The 23,974-nt window shown below is 34.6% G+C and overlaps 1 protein-coding gene across 1 annotated transcript in view; it reads right to left on the bottom strand.

Moving 5' to 3' along the window:
• Window positions 1-23,974, bottom strand: part of MAN2A1 (mannosidase alpha class 2A member 1) — a 152,408-nt gene that overhangs the window by 74,244 nt on the left and 54,190 nt on the right. Inside the window, 6 exon segments of the mRNA XM_006177116.3 lie at window positions 676-858; window positions 3,695-3,897; window positions 8,751-8,891; window positions 8,893-8,929; window positions 12,498-12,684; window positions 15,390-15,563. Of these exon segments, the coding sequence (XP_006177178.1) occupies window positions 676-858; window positions 3,695-3,897; window positions 8,751-8,891; window positions 8,893-8,929; window positions 12,498-12,684; window positions 15,390-15,563 (925 nt within the window).

Below are 23,974 nucleotides of genomic sequence, written 5' to 3'. Positions count from 1 at the left end.
GCCCTCAGCTACTATGAGCCAAAGCCTGTCCTCACTATTTCTGATCTGCAATATGAAAACTGAGCTTCCACTCCCTCATTCATCTGATAGACCGTCTAGGAGTTGAAGATGCCTTTGACATCAATACCCAGGCTATCCCTTTTCATCCCAGTTCATTATATCATCCACATACGACAAAGTTTCTAGGTTCCTCTACCTCCTGCCTATGCTTCTAGGCCTACTCTTTTTTTGTCAATGTCCCTCTAAAAATATGAGGTATGCAAGAACAAATGTATATGAAATAGGACGAAATTAAATGGCTATATAATGAAGTAGAGCTCTTTACCTTCCTGGATTGTAACTATGATTTATATGATACTCATTCCTTGGTCAAGAAGATAACCCCAATCACCTCACTGTACTTGGGAAAAAATGGGATCTGCTTCATAATAATGTCTTACTACTCCATTTACAGAAATGCACTACAGTAAAAAGTTGAGATAGCTACTACTTTGCCAACAGATTTCTTGTAAAATTAGTGGCTCTAAAAACTTGTGGTTGTTCCATAGCAATACTTACAAGGAATATCATTAATGTGGTCAGATATACATTAAAAAATTTATCAAAAGATAAAAGCTTATGAATCAAAATTTTTGAAGATTTTGTTTTAAGATCACTTTTCAATAATTATATTACCTGGTACCATAATCCACAACCACCCAATCTTTTGCAGTTCCTGTGATGGCATCATGATGTTGAAATAGTCCCAAATTCCTTCTGGCTTCTGTCAGTGCCACGTAATGGGATGATGAAAGAAATTTATTTATCTTGTATTGCTGAGCTTGCTTCAGGGCGAAATAGTAAAGAATTTCAGCAGCCCTAATAGCATAAAACAGTCATTAATTTTCACTTCAAAACATTTTCGTTTACTACCTAAAATATGTGGCACTGACACAATTTCAAATGTGGTTTTTAAAAAATCCACAATCTCAGTATGATCAAATTAAGAGAGATATTGACAATAAACATTTCTATAAAACCACCAAGGTATCCACCTAATACATCTAAATTCTCAGTCATCAAAGAACACATGTCAGTGATTTAAGGGAGAGATGCCAATACCCATTGGCACCAAGATATGTTTATGTAGAACAGAGTGAAAAAACATCTCAAAGCAGTATAGAACTGGTTAAGTGTTTCTGTCACTTCTCAGCAGTGTAGACATATATCATGAACTATACCAGAAATCCATTTATTCTCACATATGTACATTAAGAGCAGAGGTGGTGGTGAAACGCATGGTCACATGAGTGGGAGACTAACAAGCAAAGGAGAGGCAGAAAATGATGGCCCAATAGTTCAGATACAAGGGTTAGTCTAAGCCTGAATGATAACATATAACAAGTATGGACAATTTAACAATGTAAACTGAAAGATGATAAATCTAAAAAAAAAAATGATAAATCACATACTGTCTGATTTATTTTAAAGAATAAAACACTTTAGCATAAGAACAGATTTTGAGCAAGAATATGGGGGTTTACAATTTTCACCTTTACATTTTTTTATCCAAGGACATGGTTCAAGACAGGTTTCTAAAAAGTTCTTTGAAAAGAGACATGGCTTGATGGAGTAAAAAAATACAAGAAAGTTCTTTATGACAAACATGTTAAGACAATGAAAAGAAAAATCAAGGCAGCATGAAAATGTATCAAGACATCTGAGAAAAAGAAGAGACTCAAAGTGCTTTAAAAAAAAAGAATTCCTTTGAATTATTGAAATAATTAAAAGATACTAGATAATCTCCACTTTTAAACTATAAGCCTTCTTAAATTCATGGCATGAGAATCACTATATTGGAAATAAGAAAACTGTATGTGTATATATATGCATGTATACCCATTACAAGTATTCCTGGTTTTGGAAAGAGTACATATACATACAGATATTCCAAAATGTAAAAAGTGTATTTTAAGACTATTTTATTCTTTATACTTTTCTACTTTATACACTTTTTATAACAAATGAGTTTAGGATGAAATGCCATCATAATCAGATAATAAACATTTCAAATAAATTAATTATTCTTTGAAATTCATGTTAACATAAGGCTTATTGTCTTATTTTAAAGCAGCAGAATTTTCAAAATATATTACCAGCAATAATATATTCAAGTAACACCTTAATTATGTCCAATAAATTAAGACTGAACCAATGTTCATAACTCTTTGTCACTAAAAAACACATGACACTAAAAAATCATGCAGTGGTCCAAAAGAATTTCTGTTACTTAGTACTTGCTCTATTTTTTTTATGAAAGATAGTTTAAATAATTTAACAGATATCTAATTAATATTCTATTGGGTAAGAATGCAGAAATCTCTATAATATATAAAAACTATTTTGTTATAAATACAATAATATGCATACATCTGGCACATTTGTGAATATCCCAAAAAAAGAGTCAAAAGTTAGGCTTTTAAAATAAAAGTTACTATTAGTTTGTGATAACAAGCAACACAATGACAGTAAAAATAATAAAAACACATGCTACTATACCAAAGTACAACTGTTAAAAAAATTAATAATTTTTATAAAAGGCTTTCCAAAATATATTGTTTCCACCAGTACATAGAAGAGAACAGATACGATACAACTTTTTATTCTTAATACTGAGATTCATCATGAAAATTAATCATCATGAATTCATGATTTGAACTGAACTGAAAATGAATTCGTCATGAAAATAAACTACTCTCCTGGGCTACACACACACATAGAAAAAGCCTTAAGATTCCCCTGAGGTGGCTTCTTTACCAAAAACATAAGACTCAGTTACTTAGAACTGTACTCTCCACTATGATAGCCATTAGCCACATGTGGCTATGCACATTAAAATTAATTAAAAGTAAATAAAATTAAGCATTCAGTTCCTCAGTTACACTGGTCAGATTTCAAGTACTCTATAGTAACCTGTGGCTAGTGGCTACCACACTAAACAGTGCAGAAATAGAGTATTTCCATCGCTGCAGAAAGTTCTATCAGACAGTGATGGAAAAGTCTACTGAATAATGTGGGTTCAGAGTGTTTTCTGTTTTTCTATTGACTATTCTGCCTTCTCCATATCACTGTACTTTTTCAACCAATCACTCTGTCTCTGTCAATTCACATCTCTTTCAAATTTTCTTCTTCTAAGTAGAACATCACACCTGTACAAATGTGTTTCAAATAAATAAATATGAACTGAGATGGAGTCTCTGAAGTTCTCCCACATATAAAATACATTAGTTTTAGAGTATGTACTTTGACGCCCACACTTTGGCCGCTGAGAGATCCTTTTTGCTACTTTTGACCCTCATCCCTGTTCCATCAATTTAGATTACTGACCTGCAGACACACGATGATGTTGCTGAATATTATCATGGTTTGCAAAAAATATAGGTAGTTAATCAGAAAAATGTAAAACATAGAATACAACTCCCAGAAAATCAAGTACATAAGCTGCTTATCCTTCCAGAAGATTAGTACTTCCAGAACATTACTACCACGTAATAATTTGATTATGGTTTGGAGACATATCTGATTGCATTAAAATTTCACAATGATATTAAACACATCCTAACATTGTATAAATGCTTATTCAAAATTCTACAAATAGGTTATGAAAACATAAAAGAAGGGAATAATATATGTAGCTGTCTAAAGGTAAATGTACCTTAAATGGGATTCCAATATCCTATCCATTCGTTTGTAAAAGGGTCTGGATGTAAAGTAGCCACTCCAGTAATGATCGTCTCGGTCAGCATAAGTGAAAAAATCTCCACTTAGAACAGGGAACATTGATTGGCTATTCTTTCTATTTGTTTCATCTTCTTTATCCAGTGCATCAAAATAATCTGATATAGTCCCAAACTGTATCTAATTAAAAAATTAAGAACAGTTTCACTTGACTTATTCATGACTACCTTAAAGTTACTTCCAGCACTGAAAGGAAAAGTTTAAGACACGCTTCCAAGTTAAGATGAATAAACAGCTATGACTTTAAAAAACTCAAACACAGGGGGAACAACACTCAGTGACTTTCTTTTACATGCATCAAGTCCCAAATTAAACTAAGAGAAAACTTGTACACCTAAGCAGTTAGAAGAAGAGCTATTCAGAGCTACAAGTTTGTGGATCTGGAAACTCCTTATATCTCTGGAATCTCCAAGTGTGCAAGGACTAGGATATGGAATAATCCAGAGATGAACGAAAGATGGGCGGAGCAACAAAACCAAAAGACACATATTTTGAGTAAAACGTTTCAGAATCCTGGAAGAATCAGTTTTGTTAGCCATTAAGTATTTCATATATCATATGCCCATACCCTCCCCAGCCTCCCCTTCTCCCCAGTTCATGTTCTTAAAATGGAGAAGAGACAGTCTTTAAGAACAGCAGGTCATAAAAAAAAAAAAAAAAAAAAAAAAAAAGGACCTTCTCTACCAGCAGCTAACACTGAATAGAAGTAAAACACAAAGAGGACAAGAACTGCAAGGTTGACTGCTCAAATGAAAAGGTCTTTCTGACTAATGACTTAAATTACTAGTATATAAATCCATTTTTATGAACCCACACTATCCTATAAATCAAAACATTACACCAGACCTCAGAAGCAGATATTAAAAGACAGTGTTGCTAGAAATAAACAGAAAATTTTGACAGGGAATGTGTTCCTTTTAGTAAGATGCTAATTTTGTCGTTTCTGACCTTACACATACATACATATACATACACACACATATTGAAAGCCATTTAGATTCAGTGTGGCAGAAAAATAATTAAAGTTGTCAGAAACAGTTAGTAGCATTCTAGCAGCACAGAACCTGGATCCAGATGAGGTGGGTTTGCATTCTGTCTCTACCACGTAGCTAACATGTGGTTTTGAGCATATTATATAATGTCTGTAGGTCTCTCTCTGTGTTATAGCTAACAGGGTTCCAAGTAAAATGCTTCAAAACATGACTGGCAAATAATGGTGTAAGTTTTAGCTATTATTTCTCCAATGCAAAGGCAAAATATCAGCGGGAAACAAACGATGATTTTAGTAAGACAAGTAGAAGTTATTATAATCTAGTTGTGATATAATAAATATTTTCAGTATTAGCCAGGATGAAAATATTTTATTCTTGGCAATTTTGTAGAGCAGAGTTCATGTAAGTGATCTAGTGGACTTTCTCAAAAACTTAATTCAAACTTAAAGGCTTGAGGTACAATCCTCTATCCATGCTAGACCAGTTTCAAAACAATTACTTAAAACAAACTATTCTACAGTCTCTCAGTAGCACAAATAAAGTAAATATCTGGGACACCTGAAAAATAAAATTAAAATATTTAAATGATTTTTACATTAAAAGGCAACAAATTAAATCCTAAACATAATTTTAAACATACTCTTAAACTCTTCTATCAGGACAATATATAGGAAAAATTATATAAATTGTTATGTAAGTGATAATCAATGACAAACTGGCTGTCTTGGCTAGTCCAATGTCAATTTTTTCAGCCATCTAAATCCAATTACTTACCTTCATTTTTTCCTTTCATTGAAAGAAAACAATAATAAACTTATTCTTTCAGCTTAGATAAAATAATTTTTTAAAATCCTACAGAGAATAGATATAACTTGATAAACTCTACAGAGGAAAAAAAATGTTTGAAGATATCTAAGGGCACTCAAAGCAAGCAGGACTGAAAGGACAAAAAATTCTGGAAAGACTAGAAATGCACCAAGGTTACTGGACATAAGGCTAAAATGCAAAGGTTGACTGTATTTTTATACAAGGAATAAGCCATGTTCGTGGATTAGATGGCCTAATACTTGTACAGAATTTAACTGTACTCAAATTGACCCATTACTTTAATGCAATCCCAATCAAAATCCCAATGTGGGTTGGTTTGTTTTTTGGCGTAGACATTTCATAGTTGATGTTAAGCTTATATAGAACTAAAGAGGACTGAGAATAGCCAATGCAATCTTGAAGAGAACAAAATTAGAAGACATACTATCTGATACTAAGATTTATTATAAAGCTGTAATAATTAAGACAGTATGAGGTAAATCAAACAGACAGAACTGAATAGACAATCCAGACACAGACCCACACAAACATTTATCTCACTCATGATTAATGACAAAGATGACACTGCAGTGCAGTGGGCAAATTATGATCTTTTCAATAAATGGTGCTGGCTATTCATATGGGCAAAAAAGTATCTTAATCCCTCCCCTCACATGATTCACAACAATCAATTCCAAACAGATCTAAATGTTAAAGGTAAAAAATAAGGCTTCTAGAGGATAGCTTCATAAGAAATATATTTTCATGAACATCGGGTAAACAAAAATTTCTTAAGCAAAATATAACAAGCACTAACCATAAAGGAAAATACTGCTGTATTAGATTTAATGAAAATTAAGAATTTCTGTTCATCAAAGGACAGCACTAAGATAAAACATAAGCTACATAAAGGAGACAACATTTGCTTAACTTTTATCTGAAAAAAAAAAAGGTTCAATCCAAAATACATAATGTAAATGGTTAAGAAAAAGATATACAACCCAATTTAATTTAAAAAAATTATTAAAAGACCTAAATAGGCGCTTCACAAAAGAGGATGCCCAAGTGGCAAAAAACTTATAAAAAGAGGCTCAACCTTGTTAACTACTAGAAATACAAAGTAAAACCATCACATCTGTCATAAAGGATTGAAAAACAAAAAATCCTGACAATAAACTCTGAGTAAGGAAGTGGATCATTTGACACTGTCCTACAATACAACAGCCAGTGCATCTATTCTGGAACCCCATTTGGCAATATCTACTGAAGTTAAACATGTATCCCAATGATCCTAAAATTCCATCCCATTTTATACCCATAAAAACTCATAATATACATGTGGGCCAAAAAATGCACAAAATGTTCAAAGCAGTGTTACTTGCAACAGACAAAAACTGGAAACAACCCAAATGTCCATCAACAACAGAATGGATAAACTGTGGTATATTTATTAAAAGGATACCAGAAATACTATACTGCATTAACAAATCAATGAACTACTGTGACATGCTACATGTAACAGGAGGTGGATGGATCTCAAAAACATAATGTGGAGCAAAAAAAGCCAGACACAAAATAACATATATTTAAGATTCCCTGCTTATAAAATTCAAAAGCAAACAATACTAATCGCAGTGATAGAAATGACGATAGTGGTTACTTTTGCAGGAATTGGTAATGACTTGGAGGACAGCTGACGGACCCTTCCAGGGACTATAAATGTTCTACATCTTGATCTGGGTGGTGGTTGCATGTGGATTTTAAAACTTAATATAGTTACGGCTTGTGCACTTCTATGTGTATGATACATCAATTTTTAAAATCACTTTCAAAATTGTTCCAGTGGGCAAACAAAGGAGGAAATAACTAAAATACTAATATCAAGATATATTTAGAGATAAAATACCCACATACACAGGCACTCCTCTAATCAAATGTTCATGCATACGCTTCATCTTTTAGGAGATTACAGAAATGATTTAAACATAGGCTTGATGGGATAGTTCTTAATATGGTAGAAATTCAATTGTAAGTATCCTGAATAAACTCAGTATTTTATTTGTTTACTTATTTCATATTATTTAAGTTTACTTAATAAACTTGAACTCTCACTATCTAAAAATTGGTACATCATTAGCTTTCTTATTTCCTAAACAGTAATATCACTTCCTTTCTATAGTATTTTCATAGATCTTTTACTGTCTTAAAGGTTCACATGCGAATATAAGTAAAGATGTTGGATAATTTTCTCATGTAGGGTCCAATATATGACTCTTGGTTGAATCCTGACTCACACAAAGCATCTGTTAAAAAAAAATGCTTTTATGCGATCAGGAAAATATGCATCTATCTGATACATGATATCATTAAATTACTGTTCATTTTTTAGATGTGATAATGTTATTATGACCGTATTTGTATCAAGAATCATTATCATTTACAGAAACATACTAAAATGGTTATAAACAAAAATACATGACCTCTGAGATTTGCTCCAAAATAATTTCAGAGAGAGGAGCAAGATGACAGCGGGGCACAGCTGAGACAAGAGTGACCTTGAGTTCATGCTGTTGCTGAGTCACAGATATGGGAAGCGGGCCTGGGCTGTGGGGGCAATTTATGTTATTCTCAAAACTTTAGGGTACATTTTAAATTTTTCACAAGGGAGAAAAAAAAGAGTGAGAACTAGAGACAAATGATTAATTTTAGAAGGCTTCTCATCTAAGAAAAATGCTAGTGTCGTCTCTGGATACAAGACATTTGTTTGCAAAATACTTGACATGTTCATCTGCATCTGCCAGTCACACCACTAAATCACAGGATGCAATTGAAAGAGAGAAGAAACAACAAACTTTCAAAGCTGGTGTGAAAACAGGGCATCAGTGGAAAACGAACATCACAATTTAGCAGGTGCATGTTTTCAACCACATAAAAGTAATACCTCTTCAATCCTCAACAAGTGGGAAGTAAAGGACAACTTCAGAAATGGGACAGCAATATAAGATTTCCAATATAATTTTCCTCTTCATGAATTATACTTTTACAGAAGAATGACATATTCTAAGAAATACTGGGTTGTGGGACAAAGAAACTAAGGCTATTGTGTTTTAGGCCTGTTTAATAATGAAGGATCAACTTCAAATACAGTATTAAAATAAAATATTTTCTCATTACCTTAACATTATAGTGAGAATGAGAATTCAAATAATCAAAGAGCAGTTGGTAATTCTTGAACTGATGGTCCCATTCTGTGCGCTCACAGTAGCGGAAATCATCTCCTAGCGGGGCCAGGACAACTGTTGTACGGAAAAGCTTTCGACTTCTTTCGGTACTGATCTAGAAGCATCTCAGCCCTGCCGAAGAAAATGGGAAACTAGGAACATTACTAAGAACAGAAAAATGGGACAACTCATTAAAAAGTGTATTGTATTACATTAAAATAAAGGATTGTATACATTACCTATATTCTAGCTTAGCATAATTTATGAGGCAGATTTTTTTAAACTACCATACTAATACTCATCATCCATTTAAAATATTCATAAATTCTTATCAGAGGGGAAAACGCATAGTTTTCCAATGGGTTTTCCTTAGAGAAATAAAGTCACAAGCCAGCTTGGGCAGATAATTACTGGGGCGTCAATGCCCTCCTAAAGGCCAGCCACAGAGGATGGCTCCCAAAGAGCCTGTGTTGTGAAATAATTTAGTCCAGGAAGACAGTGAAGATTTCTCATCTGTTTGAACTTTGAAGTTTGCTTTGACTTAATATTCCTTTCTCTAATTTCATCTAAAATTGCCTAAACATAAAAAGGTATTTTGAATGAAATCAATTATAGAACCTTATTTCCTTTCCCAAAGGAAGAAAATCAATTCACTTACTAGTTTTCATCAATAATCTCAGTATTTGTCATAATGTCCTTCTTAATACCGATCAACAGATAAAGCTTAGGAGCTGAATGAGTTATTTTGGTTTCTAACCCATGACTCAAAAGGTCAGCTAAACACAATGTGGTGAAGTGCTTTTATATTTCATATTCTCGTATTCTGCAGAAAACACTTTGTGAGATGCCGAATTGGGGCAAAATTTGAGGAAGTCTGGGAACACAAACTAAGGTGAAGGACTTCCGAAAGTGAAATTAAACAAGCAGATGAACCCAGAGTAGTTCCCCATGTGTGTAACGCCAGAACTTAAAAAAACAGTGATAAACGACAAATACGCTTTTTACGCAGTATTCCAGCTTTCACTGCAAGGATTATCCAGAAGCAAACTCAAATTCACAGTATAAAAATTTATGACCAAAAACTCAAAGGACATCAATGATGGAAAGAGGCATTTAACAGAAATTATGAGAAGAGCATTTAACTAAATTTAGAATCTTATATGATCTTTTTATATTGATAATCTTTGAAACTGCTTTGCAAATATTAAAATAGCAAAAATTTAATAACATGGTGAGTAAAATATAACTATAATATTCTTATATAACATATAATGCTTAGTTTCCTGAGATTAGCATTCAATACAGTACTTAATTTTTACTAGTAATTTACTAATATTCCACATTTTCCAAAAAAAAATTTTAGATTATTACTTACAATTAAAAAACACACACACAATGAGATAATCACACAGAAAGATATATAAGACCAAAAGAAATAAGAGAAAAAATATATATACACATATAAACCACAGATATGATATACTATGATTGAATATCCAACTAGATCTCCCAGATAACCAGCAAAAAAAAGGGATATGTGATCATTTAAATGCATCCCAAGGTGTAGTATTAGACACACCATATCTTTCATGTATACATGTAAAACACATAAAAGGAAAGAAATCACAAACATTAAAGACGTGCCTTTTCATTCAGCATCTATCCTAACTCCCAAGCTCCTGCTCAGAAAGTGTCAACACTGGGGAAGCCAAGGGACCAACCAACACTGCTTGGCAGGTAGTGGACACTCACTAAGTATTTGGTAAACTAATGACAAATGCACTGACCAACATCACATTTAAAGATGTGCAGCTGCAATTTGCTCTTCACTTACACTACCAGGTAAGAAAGGGCAACTTAACTAGAACCAAGAAAAAAGAATTCCCTAAACATTGTATCATCTGACATGTAAAACATCATCATATGTAAAATATACAGTACTAAACCAAAAACTGAACTTGATGAAGAATGGTATTTCTTTATCTGCAAAGTAGAGGAACCTGCTGAACTGAACATACTGAAGATATCATTTACACAATATAATTAAATTTCACGTCCCTTAAGGTATTAAAAAACCAAGTGTCATTAAGTTGGAATGCTCATGTTTGATCTCCACTTATCACAACATCAAAAGGAAGGTGATAATTGCATGGGAAGTAATCGGTGGAGTTAAGACCTCAAGACTTATAACAACTTAAAAAAAACTTTGTAAGTATTATATAGATTCATTCATCTGTATCCCTGGTGCCTGGAAACCACTCTGAGAATCACTGGCACTGACTGAACACAAGGTATGTTCTTGGCGGGTATTTTTGGAAGAGTTACATGACACCACAGAAGGATTATACAGAATGGTTCTCAGGTACTCTCAGCAGCACTCAAACAAGAAAAAGAGGGGCCTCACAGTATCTGTGGGTGCACTGGGATTCCCCATCCAAGTCATCTGGCTACTCTTCAAGAAGTCTCTTATCCCCAGACATCTGAGCTGAAAGGAGTGTAAATACTATTCAGGGACAAACAGCTGTTTTCCCAAGTAGACAGGCGTGGACCTCTCTCCCTCCAACCCCACCACCACTTCCTTTACACTACACCTTTTGCCACGTAATATACTTGATTATTCTCTTATGCCTAACTAGCCCGACCCTAGAAAGCAGGCTGTTCAGGGTCTCTCTAGGAGTCAAAAAAATGAAACTGGGTTGATCCCTAACCTTGGGAAATTACAAAAGCCAGATTTTGATACAAAGGATTCATGGCTTCAAAAAGGCTACTATGCTAAAAGACTTCTGTGTCTGTCACAGTGAGAGGCTCACACTGGAATATCTTCCTAACGGCCACAAGATCCACTCAAGGAAAAGAGACCCAATCTCATTTTCACCCTCACATATACTATTCTAAAAGCAATTTTTAAAAAATAAATAGATTTGATTGAGCACAGAGTAATAACCTTCCTTTATTTAAAAGGCTATATTATTTTTCTAGCAGAGCTGAGTAGTTTATATTACAACACAATGTTTTATTTTAATGCATTACATGCTACTAACTTTTAAGTGAAGAAATTAAACTTTAAAAGCACCAAAATTAGAAGTATGGGTAGCTTGGTTTAATGAGATGCTTCCATCATTAGAATAATTTTATTCTAAGAAATAAAATTCATTCTTTTGATTTTTATTTAAAAATCTTTCAATATAAATATTCCTAATTAAAGTTTTCCTAAATCAAAAACATCAGAAAGATGCAAAGATGTGTATTCATCAGAAATGGGCAGCATTCACTATTATTGACATTGTTATTAAGGGAACAGATAATTACACTCTTTATGTGTTCCATTTCAATAAATGAGTCTTTGCAGTTGGGTTGCTTTTCTCACCAATTTATACAATAGAGACCATAAGTTTTATTATCAACAAAAGTACATGAAATCAATCAAACACAGTAGAAGGCTTTTATAATGAGGGCAAAGGAGATGGTAATAACAGTGTATTATAGGTTATCCATTGTATATTGATCTACTATTGTTCACATTCCATTAAGTTATAACACACAAGACACACAGTCAAAGTTCCAGCATTTTTAAGATTTTGATCTAGTTTGAATGAATACCTTGAATAAGGATCATGTTGGCTGCTAAAACCCATTTACTCAACCCTTCAGCAACAAGCAAGTACTGCTTGTTGTCTTACAAAATGCATTATTTTCATACCTGTTCTGGACATTTCCAGGATATATTGTTTCTGGGGGGACTCCCCAGGGACAACCGTATCTGCCTCCGGGAAGCCGTTTAAAATCAAACTGGCAGCATATTTTAGGATCAGGTCCGCAAGTATGAGGGATGTCATAGCTGTAGAAGGGCATCATGTGGCAAAAAATATCTGTGACAGATCCCAGATCTAAAATAAAGAGCCAACAGACAAACCGTGCATTTATACATTTTCTTTTCCCAAAACTGTTGAAAATGCCAGTACTTTATACATATACAATGCAAGCTCTACCCTAAACCAACAACCCCTTTAACTACTAGTACATACAGCCCAGCAGCATTTAATGACGACCAGCCAGAAGGAAGATACTCACATCTCAGCCTCTATCTACCTCTTCTATCTAACTAGGCTGAGACAGAAAAGCCCCATCATAAAGCAGCATCTGCTTACCTGGAAGGATATAAACTGAGCAGACACAAAAGTTATAACTGGTTCATCCAAAATTATGGCCATGTCTATCCCTGGCTGCCAGCTCCTGTCACATCTGTTCCTACCTCAGGTAAGAGGACACCCTGAGAGAGACCATTAGCTGCAGAGGCTGAGTTAGAAAAAGAGAGGAAGGGAGTAAAAGGGGGAAGGGAAAGAATAAAGGAAGAAGGGGAGGGAGTTGTGAAATACTGAGAAAATACTTGTCTCGCAGTGACAAGAAGGAAGTGCACCCAGGAGAGTTTGTGAAGCCTTCCTGATGTTCACCAATAAAAGCCAGTATGACTTCATTAGAGGGAAAGTAGAAGTAATTTTCAAAAGCAAAAACAAGAATAAAAACCAAGCAAACAATAGAAATAAATCAAGCAGCAGTTCCTGATGCAGAATTGTTTTGAATTGAAAACTCAATGCCAGTTATGTGTGATACCACTGTTCTTGAGAGGTCAGGAGCCTACCACCAAGTGAGACTGGACAATTTCACTAGGAGTTACAAGTGGCTATCTTTTTACGATCCTGACCTGTAGATAACTCTTCCCCTTTACATACGGATTTTGAGTTCTCAGCAATGGGTATGTATTACTTTTATAATAAAGACAGACAATAAGAAAAAACAAAAAAGCAACATGTATCTTTTAAGAACTGAAAACAACTGCTTCACTAAGAACCAGAACACATAAAGAAGCTCAACTTAATTCCAAAACATAGTTTTAAAGCAACATGTCCAAATCTATTGGGTGAGTCCTAAAATGTTCCAGTTTTATCTCATATTCCATTTCATTAAAATAATCACCAGTTCTTTTCCAAATTTTAAAGCTATTATAATCTGTATATTTCTGTGCTGTAAGTTGTTTCACTGAATCACATTCACAACTGTGACACCACGGATGCAGGTCACTAATGCTTGCTGTCTGCATAGAGGTTGTCACAGTCCAAGAACTGCTGGCAACTCCCCACTTGTTCCTCCTATGGATCAAGGACTATCTCTCCCTTCACCCTACTACTCAGCAGCTCATTTACACATTTCAGGTCATCTACTGCATTTGGTGGTGTCTATCTTTTATCAAAATAGATTATAATTGACTTATAGGCAAGGATGCTTTCTCTATTTCTTTTTAGCATGGTATTAAGTACATAAAAGTACCCAGTAATTTCTTGCTAACTGATATTTACGGGCAATTTGAATGTAAGCAATAGTTTAAGTAGGGCTTCTTCAAACTAATAATCCTTGTTTTAAAAATTAATATGCTCCTTTGCAGTCGATCAAATTATACAGAATACAACCCCCTACAAGGTCTTGTTTTCCCTACAGGTTTAATTTTCTGGGATAAAAAGTTACATAGCTAATTTGTTTCCTTATTGAAAAAACAACAGTACACATAAGAAAGATACTGTTTAGGTTTACAAATGATTTTTCCAAAACACTTCAGGAGGGTCTAGATTACACAGGGAAAAAAGTATGATGTAATGCAGTAATTTCTGAACATTGCTTTAGCAATTAAATTAAATCCTTTTTTCAGATGAAATCTTACTGAGAACTCAATTCTGGGATGGCAGTGTATTAGGGTTAGGCACCTGGGCTTCAGAACTACACAGAACTGGATCCAAATCTTGGTTCTGTACCTACTACCTGTATGATTTTTGACAAATGGCTTCACATACTTAAGCCTCCATTTCTTCACCATTTAAGGGGATAATAATAGAACCTAATTTAAAGGACAATTATAAAGATTCAGTGAAAGAGTGGGTATAAAGCATAATACACAATGCACGGCCCAAAATAAGGACTCAACAAATAAAAATTAGTAAGAAAACAAGGTGTTGTGAATTATATGGGGGTTGAAAAAGGCAGACGCCTCTCAGGAGGCCTAACTGTGTTCAAGTCTCCCCCAGCAAAGAGCAGCAGAAGTATGTCCTTGGAATGCCTGGGTGACCACAGAACAGTGTGAAAACGAGCAACAAAGGTAACAGGAGGGCTGTTCTAGGAGGACAGAATTAAGGTTTTAAAAGGCAGTTCTTACTAGATGCAGAAACAGGAGAGACAGAAGAAAGAAACACTGGCTAAATATGAGTATATGACTGGACATCAGTTCTAATGCATGTTGAACTTGGTGACAAAACAGGTACTTTTAAAAACAGAAGCAAGGGAAAGCATTATTTGCAAAGACTAATTTCTTATATTTATTTACTTCCTTTTGGCTTAAAAAAGAATCTACAATGTTCTATAGATATCTTCACCACTGCTTAAAAGAATCTTGACACAAATATATTGGAAAAATAATCATCTGTATCTTTAGTTAACCTGATTTTCAAGACTGACACCCTGAATAAAATCCATCACCACATGAGTTCATAACCCCTGTGAAATAACATCTAAGTAAGATCTTCAGCTTTCATCAAATCCTACATACCCCAATTCTGTCTCCAAAAAAACTCCAGCGTTTTATGCAATGCAAAATGTTTTTTAACTGCATAATGAACCCTCTGGATAAGCATGTGAGAAAATCCAGCACGTTTTAGAAGATAAGCCATTGTTGGTGAATGTCCAAAAGGATCAATAGCCCAACCAGACCGAGGTTTCACTCCTGTTGATAAAGAAAATAAATGTTATTTTTGTAAAACAGATAAATGAAATAGAAATCACACACATTCAGACCCATCAGAGTTCCTTGGTCTCCTGGATTCTAAGATACAGGGGCTGTCTGTCCAGCATCACTCTTGGTGAGCACTCCCAGCAGGACACCCTGAAAGGAGGAGTCTACCACTACCATGTCCTCCTGGACAGGGTGACTCACACTGGAAGTTATTCAGTTGGAGCTGACATAAGCACTATGTCATCTTATAGATATCAGAAAGCTAGTGCACTCAAACAGGACCAAGTCACTGCTCTCTAGAATCTAGCAGTCCTGTCTCCTGCAGAGCTGCATAACCCAGCTACTCGCTGTCATACAACACAGAAAAGTAACCTAGCTCATTTCACCTTTTATTCCCCAACCCCAACAATAGGATCTGTAGGCTATCTTTTATATATCCTACAATAGCCCCAAATCATCTTATTATAAAGTAGCAGAACTGGTCAAAGTAAATGGATACTTCATTAAATCTTAAGACATTTTGATGCTGGTGCTTTCTATCTTGAAGAGGTCAACAGAATTTTTCACACCTGACTCAAAACAATTATAGGAACAAGGGACTAATGATATATATATCTCAATTTCAAAGAGGATAAAATGAAAAAAAAAGTACAGATTATAAACGTACAGATTAGAATTAATGAAATAAGATTGTTCACTGGGCATTATACAAATCTGATCTTCTGTTTATTCAGGATTCTCAAAGAAGGCTTCTACATACAACCTATAAATCGACTTAAGTAACATTACTGTGCATACTTTTTTTTTTTTCACTCAAACACCTGTTTCTCACCTTCCATACACCTAAGACTAGGAGAGGCCCTAGGATTACAAAAATGAGTTAATCTTGATCCTGATTCCAGTTGCAGAGATTATCATGCAAATAGGTATAACACAGAATAACAGAAAAGAGAGCAGAGAGAAGAACTCTGCAGAAAATACTGAAGATTAACACAGAGATGGGAAGCCAGGAAAGGAGACTGAGGAGGAAAAGTCAGACTCTTGGAGGACCAAGACTATGTGTCAGAACTCAAAGAACTGACCATATAAAATTTGTGCATTTCACATACATAATTTACCTCCAAGAATTGTAAAGAAATCTCAAACTCTGTCTAGTAATTTTGTTTTTTTGTGGTGGTACAGATATAGCAATTCTGAAACTCTCTCCCTCATGTATTCCAGGACTGAGCAAATTAGGATAAGAGAGCCAAGTTTCACACTGTTAAGAAAAGGAACAACAAAATAAGTAAATGTGAGAGAGTAGAATGTAGTTTATGATACTGAATTGAAATAGGAGATAGTAGTACTAACTTATGAATAAATACATATATATATATTTAAACAAACAATACATATATAAACATATACACACACATTGCCTTGCTCAGTGCACTAGGGGAGGCCTAGATGCAGCAACACCTCAGTACCAACGAGCATACCTTAGCTCCTGGCTCTTGACCTCTAAATGCCTTGCTCAGTTAAAAATGACTTTGAGACAATGGTTTATACCAGGGCTGAGGTCAGCAAAGTACAAGATTATGCAGGAACATATCCTTGGGTCAAAGAGTCAAGGGAACACATTACAATAAGCCAGGAGATAGCTTGAAGGGCTTCCACTGCCCAAATTTAGGACAATTGGGGTGTCAAAATAAATAATGATAGTACTGGATTACAACCCACTGAATAACATAAGAATCCATGAGCTCATAAACAAATAGGAAATAAAAAGAAAAGCTCTTCCTTTTAGCAGAATGCTAACAAATAATTATAGAAGGAACGACAGAGTTAGGAAATCATCACTGGATCCTGAAACTAAAACATGAAAGTTTGATAAGGAACAAGGGATTTACCTATTCTTAATGTATCTCCTACAAATTAGTTACTAATTAGGAAGAGGGGACAGTACAGTGAAGAAACTTAAAAACTACAACTTAAACAACTGACTGAGGACATCGTCACTAACATGGGAGCAAAGCTATATCCCGGGCCTCCTGATAGGATGCAGTGAGGACAACAGAAAACAATGGCAATGATATTCTAGCAATAAACAGATTAGGTTAGATTACACAGATAGATCAGACAGATTAACCTCAAGCTAATCATAAGGAAACAAACTCAAATTAAGAGGCTTTCTACAACAGAGGTCTGTACTCCTCAAAAATATCAAGGTCAAGAAATCCAGAGAAAGGCTGAGGAACTGTTCCAGGTTAAGAAGACTAAAGAGACATGACAACTAAATACAATACATGACCCTGGGTTGGATCCTGGACTAGGAGGGAAAAAAAGGAGCTTTTATTAAAGAACACTGTTGAAATAATCAACAGAATTTGAATATAGCCTATGAACTAGATTGTAGTATCACTGCTAACAGTCTTGATTTTATATTATCTTCTGCTTACCTATGAAAATACCCTTATTTCTTAGGCAGTAACACAATGAAGTATTGAGAGATAAAGGGTCAAGATATCTCCAACTTACTCTCAAAGTGTTCAGAAAAACATGCATGTGAATCTAATTAGTCATCCTTTGGTATCCAAGGGAGATTGGTTCCAGGACACCCAAAGATACCAAAATCCTTGGATGTCAAGTGCCTTATATAAAATGGTGTAGTATTTGCATATAACCTACACACATCCTCCCACATACAGGCATACCTCAGAGATATGGTGGGTTCAGTTCTAGACCATTGCAATAGAGTGAATATTGCAACAAGGTCATACAAAGTTTTTGGTTTCCAGTACATATAAAAGTTATGTTTACTGTAGTCTATTAAGTGTACAATAGCATTATGTCTAAAAGATGTGCAGACCTTAATTTAAAAAATACTTTATATGTGGAGAAAAGGGAACCCTTGTTGGTGGGAAATGTAAATTGGTACAGCCATTATGGAGAACAGTGTGGAGAATTCTCAAAAAATTAAAAGGAGAACTACCAAATGACTAGCAATTCCACTCCTGGGTATTTATCTGAAGAAAACAAAAAAACTAATTTTGAAAAGATATATGCCCCACCCAAGATATGGAAGCAACCTAAGTGTCCACAGATGGATCAATGAGTAATGAAAATGTGGCACAATGGAATCCTATTCAGGTGTATAAAAGAATGAAATTTTGCCATTTTCAACATCAATGGAACTTGAGGGCATTTTGCTGATGAAACAAATCAGACAGAGAAAGACAAATACTGTATGATTTCCCTTATATGCAGAATCTAAAAAAACAAAACAAAATACCAAACAGAAACAGGGTCATAAATACAGAGAACAAACAGGCAGTTGCCAGAAGGGAGTGGGCTGGGAGGAGGAAAGAAATAGGTGAGGGAGATTAAGAGGTACAAACTTCCAGCTGCAAAATAAATGAGTCAAGGGAATGAAAAGTACAGTGTGGGGAACACAGTCAATAACTATGTAATATCTTTGCATGGTGACATAATCTTATCTAGACTTACCATGGTGATCAATTTGAAATGTACAGAAATATTGAATCACTATGTTGTATAACAGGAGCTAACATAGTGTTGGAGGTCAATTACATTTCAAAAACAAACAAACTCATAGAAACAGACAGCAGATCTATGGTTACTAGAATTGGGGTGTCGGGGGGAACTGAATGAAGTCAGTCAAAAGGTACAAACTTCCAGTTTTAAGCACTAGGAATGTAATGTACAACACAATAAATATAATGAACACTGCTGTTATAGGTTATATATGAAAGTTGTTAAGAGAGTAAACCCTAAGAATTCTCTTGACAAGAAAAAAATTTTTCTGTTTCTTTCATTTTGTGTCTATATGAGATGAGAGATGTTCACTAAACTTACTGAGATAATTATTTCATGATATATACAAGTCAGATCATTATGCTGTATACCTTAAATGTATACAGTGCTGATACCAATTAAATCTCAATAAAACTGGAAGAAAAACAAAACAAAATAAAACTTTACTGCCCCAAAATGCTAGCCATCACCTGAGCCTTCAGTAAGTCATAATCTTTCTGCAAAAGCAACATAGATCACTGATCACAGATCACCATAACAAACATAATAATGATGAAAAAGTCTTAAACATTCCGAAGAATTACCAAAATGTGACACAAAGACACAAAATGAACAAATGTGTGTAAAAATGACACCAATAGACTTGCTCAACACAGGGTTGTAAGAAACTTTTAGTTTGTAAAACATGCAGTATCTGAGAAGCACAGTAAAATGAGGTATGCCTGTAATTTAAATCATCTCTAGATTACTTATAATATCTAATACAACATAAATGCTATGTAAACAGTTGTAAATACTATGTAAATATGATGTAAGTAGTTGCTACGCATGGCAAATTCAAGTTTTGCAGTTTGGAACTTTCTGGAATTTTTTTTTTCAATTTTTTTCCATCCATGATTGATTGAATTGTCAGATGCGGAACCAGTGAATACTGAGGCCAACTATACAGGATATATAGGAGCCCTTTCCAAATGTTATCATGCAACTCTTCATAAATTTGAAATTAAATCAAAATTAAGTTATGAAATAAAAATGGAGTACATGTTGTCCCAAATAACAAGGGCAGAATAAGCTTACAAATAAGCATAAAGGTCAATATGAAAGGCTCTAGTGATGACGGAGATTTCAGCACCACTGGTGACCTTTTCTATGTCAAAAATCACTTGATACACAGGAGTAGCAACCTAGCTACAACAGGTTAAAGAGTCCCTGAGAAGTGATGTAGAAAAAAGAATGTTTAACTATGTTTTTAAAAACTGATATGAAAGGAGGTGAAAGCTAGGGAGAGACTTACAGAGGAACCCAGTATTTTCCTTGGTATAAACAAATTTTTTTTTTAAAGGGATAAGTGACAAATTTAGGGAAAAGTGTACTACAAGAAAAATCCAAAATTTTATAAAGAGGGCCCATCTACCAATAAAACCAGGAAAGATTTTGTGTCTTCATGCAAGAGTAAGATTGTCAAAACATATAAAAGTAAAATACAAGAAAAATTCCAGGAAAAAAATCATTAAAAAGAGTAAAACACACCACTCATATTATAACAAATCTAATAGACTTAAAAATTAGAACATAAGTATTATAAATAATATAATTAATGAAATCGGATTTTTCCAAATATATTTAATCTTTAAGCTTAAGGGAAGTCAGAGAACAGTTACAAAATGGATATTCTGGGCAAATGACAACTTTTAAAAGCTCAAGCTTAAAGTTTCTAATGGTCAAATTTGTATAATAAAGTTCATAAAGGCATAAATTAACAATCAAAGACTAAACAATTTAAAAAGTATCCCATAACCAAATGTAAAAATAAAGTCTCCAAAACAATACATTGTTCCAAACTGTTTAGAAAACAAAACTGAGAACACTAATTATAAGGCGCAGTCAAAGCTACAATAAGGAACCTCATATTCTCAAATGCGTTCACTAAGTGTAAGAGCTAAAACTATAAAACTCCTAGGAAAAAATACAGTATCAATCTCTACAACCTTGGGTTAAACAATAATTTCTTAGCTATGACAACAAAAACGTAAGTGGCAAAAGAAAAAATAGATAAAATGGATTTCATCAGAATTAAAATTTTTTTGCATTAATGGTTACCTTGAAGAAACTGAAAAGACAACTCACAGAATGGACAAAAAAATTGCAAATCATTATCTGACAATGAACTTGTATCAAGAATCTATGAAGAACTCTTACAAATCAACAATAAAAGGACAAAGAACTCAATTCTAGAAGTAGGCAAATGATGTGAATAGATATTTCTCCAAAAAAGATACATAAATAGCCAACAGCCACATTAAAAAGATGCTTAACAGTCTTTAGGGAAATGCAAATCAAAACCATAATGAGATAGCATTCCACACACACGAGTATGGCTAAAAAAAAAAGGACAACAGCAAATGCTGAAAAGAGGTGGAGAACTTTGAACTCTCATACACTGCTGGTGGGAATGTAAAATGATACAGCCATTTTGGAAAATAATTAGGCAGCTCCTCAAAATGTTAAACACACAGTTACCATGTGACCCTGCAATTCCACTGCTAGCTATACACGCCAAAGAGATGAAAATTTTTGCCCTCACAAAAACGTATGTGCATAACAAGCAGCATTATTCATAGCACCTAAAGAGAGCAACCTAAATGTCCATCCCTTGAAGAGGGACAAACAACGGATAAACAAATGTGGCATATATCCATACGACAGCATATTATTCGGCCATAAAAAGGAACAAAGCACTGACACAGCTACCACCTGGATAAACCCTGGAAACATGCCGAGTAAAAAAAGCCTGTCGCAAAATGCCATGTTGTATGATTCCATTTGTGTGAAATGTCCACAGTAATCAAATCCATACATACAAAAAGGTTAGTGGTCACTGGGCCTGGGGCAGGCAAGGGAGGAGGCAGAAAGAGGTGTGACAACTAATGAGGAAGACATTTCTTCTAGGGATGCTGAAAAAGTTCTAAAAATAAATAGTGGTTATGGTTACACAACTCTGAGAATACACTAAACACCACTAAGCTATGTACTTTAAGTGGGTGAACTGCATGGTATGTAAACAATACAGTAGTAAGAAAGACACTTATGCTGAACAAAACAAGCCAGGTCTGAAAGAGTTATTCCATACATACGAAATTCTTAAATAAGCAAAAATAACCTACAGTAACAGAGAGCAAAGAGCAGGTGGCTGCAGAGGGAAAGAGGGAATGAGGGACCTTTCTAGGGTGATTAAAATATGGGTCAAATGGGCGTAAACATTTGTCAAAGCTCAAAACTAAACAAGTAAGATTTAGATGTTGCAATGCATGTAAATTATACATCCATAAAAACTAAACATAAAGGAAAAAATCCACAAAAACTGAGATTTTTAAAGTAAATATTCTTGGATTAGAACATAATTATTTAAGAAAAGCGACACTGAGTAGGTGGTCCCCAAGTCCACCTCCAGGTTTAGTGACTTAAGAAAACTTACAGCTCTTGAAACAGTCATACTCACAGCTATGATTTATCACAGTGAAAGGACACAAAACAAAATGAGCAAAGAGAAAAGGCACACAGGGCAGAGTCCATAGGAAACCAGGCACAAGCTTCTGAGAGTTCTCTCCCGGTGGAATCCCTAGGACATGTTTAATTCCTCCACGAATGAATGGTGACAACACCTGAAATGCTGTGAACCAAGGAAGCTCAGTGTCTTAAGGTTTTTACTGGGGGCTGGTCACATGGGCACCCTCTGTCTAGTATATAATATGATTCTAGACTTCCAGAAGGAAAACGAGTGTTTACCATAAACTATATTGCTTTTACAAATAGTTTAAACATAGTGAGTCACTCATCACTTAAGAAATCCACGTCTTCAGACACCAGCCAAGGGCCAGCTTTGCAAAACTTTTCTAAGTACAGAAGTTTCAAACCTGCTGTGTTAACTCTCTTTCTGCACAGGCATGATATTTGCAACTTACTCTAGTAACAATCACAACAATATCAATATGGAAAGATTAAAAAATGTAGCAAAAATGTCAGAACTTTAATAATAAGTAAGTCTGGTTGACGGCTTCATGAGAGTTCTGTGCAGTATTCCTACAACTTTTAAATTTGAAATTATTCCAAAATAAAAAGTAAAGAAAGTATTAATGGGGTTGGAACAATTTTATCTCTAACAGAAGAATATTTTAAAATAATAAAGTATCTAGAAATAACTTCAATAAAAAACATGTATACTTACCATACAGAAAAACTGCAAAATCATACTGACATGAACTATTTGAAAACAATGACATACCATTTTGGAGAATGCAGATGTTAGAGACCACAGAGATTTCAGTTAGTCAATCTCCTGTTCTTATGAGTTATGAACATCTGATTGTATCAGTTCTGAACCCCCTTCCCCATTGCTTGTGGTGAAAGGATCCTTCTTCCCCACGGAAGACACATTCACATGATTCAGGTGAGACTGATCCTGCTCCAAACGCCTCTCTAGCCATGACCATTTTTACCAAACTAACCAAGCTCAATGAGTTCAGCTCCTAAACAGTTAACTGGCTTAGAGATAAGCACCTAACCCAAAGTGGGTCAATTAGGTAAGATACTAAGTTGTTACACCAGTAAAATGAGAGTCAGTACTGGTTGCCTATGGCTATCTTACTCCCCAGGAAAAGCCTCAAGCCATGCAATAATAAGCAGAGTCAAAAGAGACAGTGCCTAGACAACATAATTTGAGTCCCCTGGATCCAACCTGACCTGAAGCTACCCTATCTCTGGAGTTCTCAATGACAAAATTAACCCTTTTCTTTCCTTCTTTCTTTTCTTTTTTTGTTGAAGCAAGTACATTAGGTGTTTGCCTCTTACGATCAAGAATATTAATATAT

Source organism: Camelus ferus, chromosome 3 (genome assembly GCF_009834535.1).
Source record: "Camelus ferus isolate YT-003-E chromosome 3, BCGSAC_Cfer_1.0, whole genome shotgun sequence".
NCBI classification, from domain to species: domain Eukaryota; kingdom Metazoa; phylum Chordata; class Mammalia; order Artiodactyla; family Camelidae; genus Camelus; species Camelus ferus.
The sequence above is the reverse complement of the archived record's forward strand: the minus strand, read 5'-3'. Positions and strand labels throughout refer to the sequence as shown.